Source organism: Nematolebias whitei, chromosome 6 (genome assembly GCF_014905685.2).
Source record: "Nematolebias whitei isolate Nwh7 chromosome 6, NemWhi1, whole genome shotgun sequence".
Lineage (NCBI taxonomy): Eukaryota > Metazoa > Chordata > Actinopteri > Cyprinodontiformes > Rivulidae > Nematolebias > Nematolebias whitei.
Genome location: NC_056503.1, coordinates 48,868,388 through 48,877,115, shown reverse-complemented (window position 1 = coordinate 48,877,115; position 8,728 = coordinate 48,868,388). Strand labels below are relative to the sequence as shown.

General features: G+C 42.0%; 1 protein-coding gene across 1 annotated transcript in view; it reads right to left on the bottom strand.

Moving 5' to 3' along the window:
• Nucleotides 1–5,789: 5,789 nt before the first annotated feature.
• The window catches only part of LOC119411031 (aldehyde dehydrogenase family 3 member H1-like), a 35,320-nt gene continuing 32,381 nt past the window's right edge, over nt 5,790–8,728 (bottom strand). The window contains exons 9-10 of the mRNA XM_037677954.1: nt 6,100–6,153; nt 5,790–5,806 (exon numbers count right to left, since the gene is read on the bottom strand). Coding sequence (XP_037533882.1) covers nt 5,790–5,806; nt 6,100–6,153 — 71 coding nt within the window. The remainder of the gene's footprint in view (nt 5,807–6,099; nt 6,154–8,728) is intronic.

The following is an 8,728-nucleotide window of genomic DNA, read 5'->3' as shown; positions in this document are numbered from 1 at the left end:
GCTTTACCACAAATCACATCATTAGTGTGCAGAAAATTAGATGACTTGTTGAAATGCAACATAATTCAAGTAAAAACAGGAATGCTTAACTTCAAAATAATACATTTATATGTTTAATATTTTAAGTAGCAATATCATCTTGGAACAATAATGGTTAAAATTATACATTAATTTGAGAAAAGACGTTTTAAAAGCATTTTAACGTCGTGTTTCTTTGTACAGGTGAATTTTGTGAATTACAAGAGCGTTGTGTTATTTGTCCATGTCAGCCAAACTCACTGCAGGTTTCTGTTTAGTGTGCATAAAAATGATACTTACTGTTGTCTCAGAACATATTCATTTAAAGTTTCATCTTTTGGTTTGTGCAGAAACGCTGTGAACCACACAGTCTTTCCGGTGGATCAAGTCCTGCAGAAGACAATTCATCATTTAGGTAAGTTTTTATTGCTGGGTGGAGGAGAAACACTGAATTATATACGGCGAGCTGGTTTTAAATGGTTTTAGCTGCTGTTCTGGCCATGAAGGGCACAGTGCACGTTTGTCATGTTGTTTATTTGTCATACGCAGGTTAACACAAGATCAACGATGAGATGTTCACGATGAGAAGAACCAATTCAACTCGCTAAACAAACAAACAAACAAAAAGAAATTTGTTTCATTCAACCTTTATTTATTTAGGTTAGTCTCATTGAGCCTCGAGGACTCATTTACAAGAGAGACTTGTTTTAGACAAAGAACACAGAGGAGGCAAGGAAAACAATAAAATGCAATTAAAATAGTGTATAAAACAATAAGTCAAAGTGCCATAAAACAAGGTAAAGTATTAAAAACAGGAACATATTTGCTTTGATGTTTCTTTTGATATTATCAAATGTTTAAAATCCCTTAAAGAAATCAAAGTGAACAATTTCACTTCCTGTTGTGAGGTGTTCCAGGTGCAGGAGCCGAGGAAGAAAAGGACTTTTTGCCAAGTCCAGTCTGCACTGAGGGAACACTGCAGGTAATGATGTCCTAGAGCTAGAGCTGCCATTTCTACAGACCGACCCGGTTTAGGGCCGGGCCGGTCTTCGTCTTTGATGTGGTTTTACAAATCGTACAGCACAGAACTAATAAAACTAAATAAGAAATGCACAATATAAAATTGTGCAAATCTACTTCGAGGAGGAGGAATGCAATAAAATAGAGTACAGAAGTTAATCAGAAAAGAGAGTAGCACTGGCGGCGCATTGCGCAGCAACTTCGCGTGGCCCCGCCCACCAGGCTCTGCTCCACAGCAGGTGTATGTGCGTCACAGACATGCTGGAGCGCAAAACCATTATTCACGACTCGCACAGAGCTGCACTTTTCCTGTGGGCTAACTTTAACTAACTTAAAACGATGCCGCCTGCTGTCAGGTGCACGCTCAGGTCTGCACCCCGCGCTCAGCTGCCGTGGAAGAATTTGCAGCCCCAAGAAGCAACAACAACTTCTTGACAGATTTTTAAATATATTTATAATTTTGTATTTAAGCAACTGGGGTCTAATTCCAGCTTTATTTCACAGGTTCATAGCTGAAGAAATGAGGCTGTGGCTGATTATATGACAGACCCGACGCAAACTGAGCAGCTGCTTTTTATTTTGTTCATGTTGGTGCAAGTCTTAGGTTTTTGAAAGCTGAAATCTGAGACCTCCTCTGTTTAAAAATGGTTTCTCTCTTTTTACATAAACAGCCTCCTTCACTCCTGTCTTCTCAGTCCCAAATGCAGACAAACAGTGGGACAAACAGTGGGACAAACAATGGGACAAACAATGGGACAAACAACGGGACAAACAACGGGACAAACAATGGGACAAACAATGGGACAAACAATGGGATTAACCTGTATGAATAAAGGTTGAATGAAACACTGCACAGGACCACTCTACATTGATGCTGGGCTAGTGGGGGCACCTAGTGGCAGAAATAAGAACTACAACAACAATTCTAAACTACACACATACTTCCAGAGGGCTGAAAACAAGCAAATAACAGTCTTTTGTACAATAAAAGTACAAAATAAAGTACCAAGAAGTGAAAAAGAATTATAATTTTTACAAGATCTAAACAAAATATAGTAAACAACATGGTAGAATATAACAATGCAAGTAGGAAGAATTTATATAAATAAGTATTTCAAAGGTAGTAATGCTGTATTAATTTAAATGTACATGCTATATGTTGCACATAACTAGCATATACTACACAGGTTGTGTGACAGGTTATTACACAGGTAGTGAGTAACATTGAGGTGAATTTAATTATGATGGTAAGGTAGTGACATACATGATATATTTTATGTATGGCATATGACATACATGATATATTGTATGTATGGCATATGACATACAAGATATATTGTATGTATGGCATATGACATACAAGATATATTGTATGTATGGCATATGACATACATGCATATTGCCTCCACTAAAATACACATTCATTTTCCTTTAAGCTAACACATTTAGCTACATCTACTAGCACATTTAGCTACATCTACTAGCACATTTAGCTACATCTACTAGCACATTTAGTTACATCTACTAGCACATTTAGCTACATCTACTAGCACATTTAGTTACATCTACTAACACATTTAGCTACGTCTACTAGCACATTTAGCTACGTCTACTAGCACATTTAGCTACATCTACTAGCATATTTAGCTACATCTACTAACACATTTAGCTACGTCTACTAGCACATTTAGCTACATCTACTAGCACATTTAGTTACATCTACTAGCACATTTAGCTACATCTACTAGCACATTTAGCTACATCTACTAGCACATTTAGCTACTTCACTGACTCGGTTCTTCTTGATGATGAAGTGATGAACAAGCTGAGAAGCTCTGAGTGTATCAGTGTCTCCACAGTAATAAGGTCGGTGGTGTTTTGTTAAAAGAGGTGGGACACAAACTTATTGACCTTAAATCAGACATAGGGCCAGACAAAGCCTTGAAGTCCTCCATCACTGAGCTTGGGTTCATTACAGAGAAAATCATAAAACTGAAGAGGAACAAATACTGTAAAGCTGTGACCTCCATACACCTGAAATCATACCTGGTGTTCTCGTCACTGTTTTCTAACCTTCTGAGGATCCAGCGTCTCTTCTCTGGTGGTTTATTCTGAGTCCTTCTCCTCCATCTCACTCTGTCCTCTGTGTCCTCTGTCCTCACTCTGTCCTCTGTGTCCTCTGTCCTCACTCCAACTACCTCCATGTCCTCTCTAACTTTATCCATGTATCTCCTTGTCTTTCCTGGCAGCTGCATTTCTAACATCCTTCTACCAATATACCCACTGTCCCTCCTATGGACATAGATAAATAGATGGATAAATAGATGGATAAATAGATGGATAAATGGATGGATAAATGGATGTATGTATGGATGGATGTATAGATGGATGGATGGATGGATGGATGGATACTTTATTGTCCCACAGGGGAAATTTTTCTTGGACATCATGCGCTAAAGAAAGCTTCTTCCACAGTTAAAAACACTACAAACAATAAAATCATGTGAATACCACAATAAAAAATAAAAAAAAACACCTTTTGCTCAATAAAAACACATTGCACATTCCCACATACATTCCAGCAAGTAAACGATACAACAATGAGACCAGAGCATCAACACATAACAAAAAACTATATGCCTACTTTATTTAATAATGTGATTGATGAATAGTCATTATTACTACTACTATTATTATTATATCCTTTGTTTCAACTGTGGTTGGTGTTAAAGCGCTTTATAAATAAAGTTGATGATGATGATAAATAAAGGTTGAATGAATGTAGGGATAAATTAATTTTTAAATCTACAAGCAGGGACTCTAAACTGTTTTCCAGATGTTAACAGTTCGTATCGTGAGCGGGTCAGACAGCACCTCCGAGCACGTCTGAGGACAGACTCCTCATAGACAGACTGCAGGGAGGGGTGATCAGGTCTTCTATCTCCTTCACTGCAGTTTGTACCATGTGATTAAGTTTAGATTAGAGAGAAGACCACACCACGCTGACGTTCCAAACCTGATGATGCTTTCCAATACGGCCTGATAGAATAAAACCATAAGCTTCTGGCTAACCCCAAAGACTCTGAGTCTATGTAAAAAAAAGTAGCCGAGAGCACAACATATTAACATTAATTTCCCACTTGAACAGATTATCTAGGTGAACACCCAGATATCTGTAAGAACAGGCCTGGTTTATTTTCTGTTCATGAATATAAAGTGGGAGGTTGTCACTCAGAGACCTGGGGTCAATCAGCATCTCGTCTGTTTTTGTGGCATTAATAAAAGGTGGTGGTCATCGCACCATTGAACGAAAGACCGGACCTCGTTAAAATATGATGAGGAGTCCATATCCTCATGCAGCAAGCTGAGAATAGCATTATCATCAGAGAATTAAAAAAAGTAATTCCTGGGGCAGCTGCTGATGCAATCATTTGTGTAAATGGTGAAGAGGACAGGAGAGGTAACAACCCTGGGGAACCCCGGTACTGATGGATCTTGGCTCTGATAAGTTGTTATTGACTCAGACAAGCTGTGAGCTGTTTGTTTAAAAAAGAATAAAACCATTTAATAAGAGGAGGATTAAGATTCATCTGCTGTAATTTCTTAACCCTTTCATGCATGAATTATGATAACTTCATCCAGGATTTTTTTCTAAAGTGTTTTTATTTTTCTTAGGGCTTAAAAAAAATGGGATGAAAAAAAAAGTATCCACTCAGCTGGACAGCATGCATTTTGAGATTCTTTACTAACAAAATACTGTAGGCTATAATGTGAACATATTTTGAAATAGTTTGACACTGCTCAACTGACTGCATAAACACAGAACTTTGCATGTTGCCCTTCTCTCATTCTAATATTCACTCCATCTCATTCAACCTCTTGATCTCTTTTTTTAGTTTTTTCAGAGCTTTACCATAACAGTATATTTTAGTCGACATATTTATTTTACAAAAATAACAATAACACACTTGACACTTTAGCCATCCTGTTAAAAGTAACTCATCAGTACAGTCTCTTGAGTTTCAGACTTGTACATCAATCTTGCAAGTCTATCTTGTATAAAATTTTCCAAAGCACCCAGGGCACAGAGCCACAGCACAATGCATGCAGATGTATTTGGATTTTTTGTGTGCAGGCTGGGTCATTGCATCTGTTTGCATTTTTTGCTTCAGTGAGCTGGGGCCAGTGTTCTCCAGGGCCAAACCTGGTCTCAGGAGGTACCTTAGACCCTGCTCTGTGTTTTAATGGAGGCGGGATGGCACTGGGTCTTCCTCTTGTGCGTGTCTGTATGGAACTCTCATTTATTACCGCACAAGCCACAGATGCCAAGATGCACCAACAACCTTGCGGCCATAGCTCAAGGCAGCTACCTCTACAACTGATGTGCGGAACATGGCCCACTTGGACTCAATGTCCCCCCGCCTCAGCTGGAATCTCCCGGAGGTGTGAGTTGAAGATCTTTCTGATGGGTTCTTCTCCCAAAAAACCCTCACTACACATTTGGATCTACCAAGTCTGTCCAACATCTTCCCCTGCAATCTGATCCAACTCACTACCAGGTGCAATAATTCTCAGTCAGGTCATCTGAACAGTTTCTTTTTTATAGAGACATTTCGCCCTCTATCCGGAGGGCTTCATTAGTCAGAGGAGTTCCAGTAAACTGTTTCCCCACCAAGCAGTAAGCTCCTTAAGTGGACCAACCAGTTTGAGCATGAACTTTGTTCTCTACCAGGTGGTTATCAGTTGATATCTCAGCTCTTCTCTCCACCTGAGTGTCCAAAACAAATGGGTGCAAATCATATGACGCAACTACAAAGTCATTCTTCAATCTATGACCTTGGGCATCCTTGCGCCAAGTGCACCTATGAACTCAATTATGTTTGAATATGGTGTTCGTGATGGACAAACTATGACTAGCACAGAAGTCCAACAACAGAACACCGCTCAAGTTCAGATCAGAGTGGCCGTTCCTCCCAATCACGCCCTTCTGGGTCATACTGTCATTATTCAAATGAACAATAAAGGCCACCAGCAGAGTAAAGGAGTCCCCAGTTGGTGCACCTTCCAGCACCCCCGCCAAGGACTCCATGAAGGCCAGATACTGTGATCCTCCACCTGAAGACGCAAGGAAGCTACCCTCTCATCCACAGGGGAAAACTCCCAACACACAGGCACCAAGTTGAGGGGCTAAATGTAGATCCACACCAGCTCAGCGCCTCTCAACATGGGCAACTCCAGAGTGGAATAAGGTCCAGTCCCTCTCAATGAGATTTGTTCCAGAGCCCATATTGTGCATCGAGATGAGCCCAACTACTGTATATGTAGTCAGTACCTATCAACCTCACACACAAGCTCACGCTCCTTCCTTGCCAGAGAGGTTATGTTCCATGTCCCAAGAGCCAGCATTGGTAAGCCATGGTCAGAGAGCCAAGGCCCCTGCCTTTGGTCACTGCCCATGGCATCATGCACCTGACTTTTTTGGCTTCTCCTATAGGTTGTGGGCCCACAGGGAAGACAAACACATGTTGCTCGTTTGGGCTGAGGCTGACTGGGCCCCATGGGCATAGACCGAGTCACCAGACACTCGCCGACAAGCCCATCCCCAAGGACTTGCTCCAGGGATATAGCCCCAATATCCCAAGTCTGGGCAAGGGACACTGAGCTCCTTGTTTTCTTTTGCCCATAAAAATCTTGGGAATTGCTCTTTGTCCAGCCTGTCGGTTAGAAACAATCTGCCTTGGGAGACCATACCAGGGGTAATTACAATTGCTCCCAACAGCATAGCTTCTAGGATCATTCAGGTGCACAAACTCCTCCACCACGATAAGGTGATGATTCAAGGAAGAGAATGTAAATTATTCAAATTCAAAAATACTTTATTAATCCCAAAGGAAAATTATTTGTCGTTGTAACTCGTTGTCCTCATTTCATTAAGAGATGTTATAGATACTGATGGCTGCAGGCAGGAAGGATCTCTTGTAAAGGTCCATCCCACAGTGGATCCTAAGAAACTGGCTTCAGATGCCATCCGATCCGTCCACCCAGACTCGGCTGGCCTCTCAGTTCCCCCAGGCTGTAGGACCGCCCGAATGCTGGGCAGAACTCCTCCCAGAGCGATGGCCTCTCCTCTCAGCAGTCTGCCGAGCTCCTCGTTGCTGCGGACAGCCAACTGTAGGTGCCAAGGGATGATCCTGTCCTTCCGCTGTCATGAGCCGTGTTTCCTGCTAGTTCCAGGATCTAAAATCTTTTTTAGATTTTTCTACCTGGATTATTGAGCATGCATCAGGATATTTGTTCATTAGGGTTTGGGGGATCATGGTATTGAAGGCAGAGTGTACTCAATGTCACTCACAATACAGCCAAAACCTCAACTCCAACTTGGAGGAGAGCTACAAGATTGCTATAGACATCGTTGAGAAAGTAATGGGGAAGAACAAAGCTCGTTTTGATAAACACGTGGCTCCATCTAGCCTGAACATTGGAGACAGAGTACTAGTCTGCAATGTGAAACTGAGGAGGAAACAGAAACTTGCAGATAAATGGGAGTCAAATGTCTATGTTGTTGTGAAAAGAGCTGGAACACTGCCAATGTACACCATTTGTCCAGAAAAGAAAGACAAACCGCTACAAACTGCACACCGTGACTTATTGTTGCCCTGTGGATATTCACCTATCCATACTCAGTCAATGTTTTTTTTTTTTTTTTTTTCATTTACCCTTTATTTATACAGGTAGTCTCATTGAGCCACAAGAATTCATTTTCAAGAGAGACCTGTTTAGGGAGCAGATGGGGGTTAAGGGGCTTTTTCATGGGCCCAGAGTGGGGCGAATGAGGATGGGGGTGTCATGATCAGCGGCCCCTGCTGACCCCCCATCTGCTCACTTCCCTGCCCCTTCATGACATGCCATGTTTTCTGCCCCTCTCCTTCATGTTTTGTTTATCCCTCAGCTCCTGTCATTGCTCACATCTGCGCCTGTCAGTTAACAGTTCACCACACCCCCTCAGCCTATCACAGCAATCAGCCCTGATTCCACTCACCTGTTCAGCTCATCTGGTTCACCTGCTCTGCACCCTTTATAAGACCCATTCTCCCTCTCCACCAGTGCGAGATTATTACACCTTCCATGGTCCCTGATTTTCAAGCCTTCACAGTTTCATGCCTAGACCTCATGCCTAGACCTCAAGCCTTGCTCTCTGGATTATTGACCTCACGCCTGCCTTCTGGATTTCCCGTTTTTTGCCTGCCCCTCATCTGGTTCTGTTCTGTCTCTCTGATCATGGTAACGGCCTCCTCTTCAGTCTATGACCTCGACTCTCGGATTATGTTTTTGGAGTGCCCTTTGGACCACAAATTTGCATGGCCCCACTGTTCATAGCATTAAAGGCCTCCCTCTGCAGCTGCCTTATTAATAAAAGCTGTTCTTAATTTTTGCACTCCTGTGTCTGGCTTATTTTGAACCCAAAACCCTGGTTTGTGACTGAATAATCTCGCCAAAATGGATTAAAAGCCAGAACAGGAGTGGCTCTCTGGGCTCGAGGGCTCCTTGACTAATCTGGACATTCAAATGCAGCTCATGTTGACAATGCTCCATGCCAAGTTTTGCACACCCACCCCAGAGACCCTTCTTTACCCATAGCCTGTTGCAGCTCTGACCCCATCGCCTGCTGCAGCTCTGACCCCATCGCCTG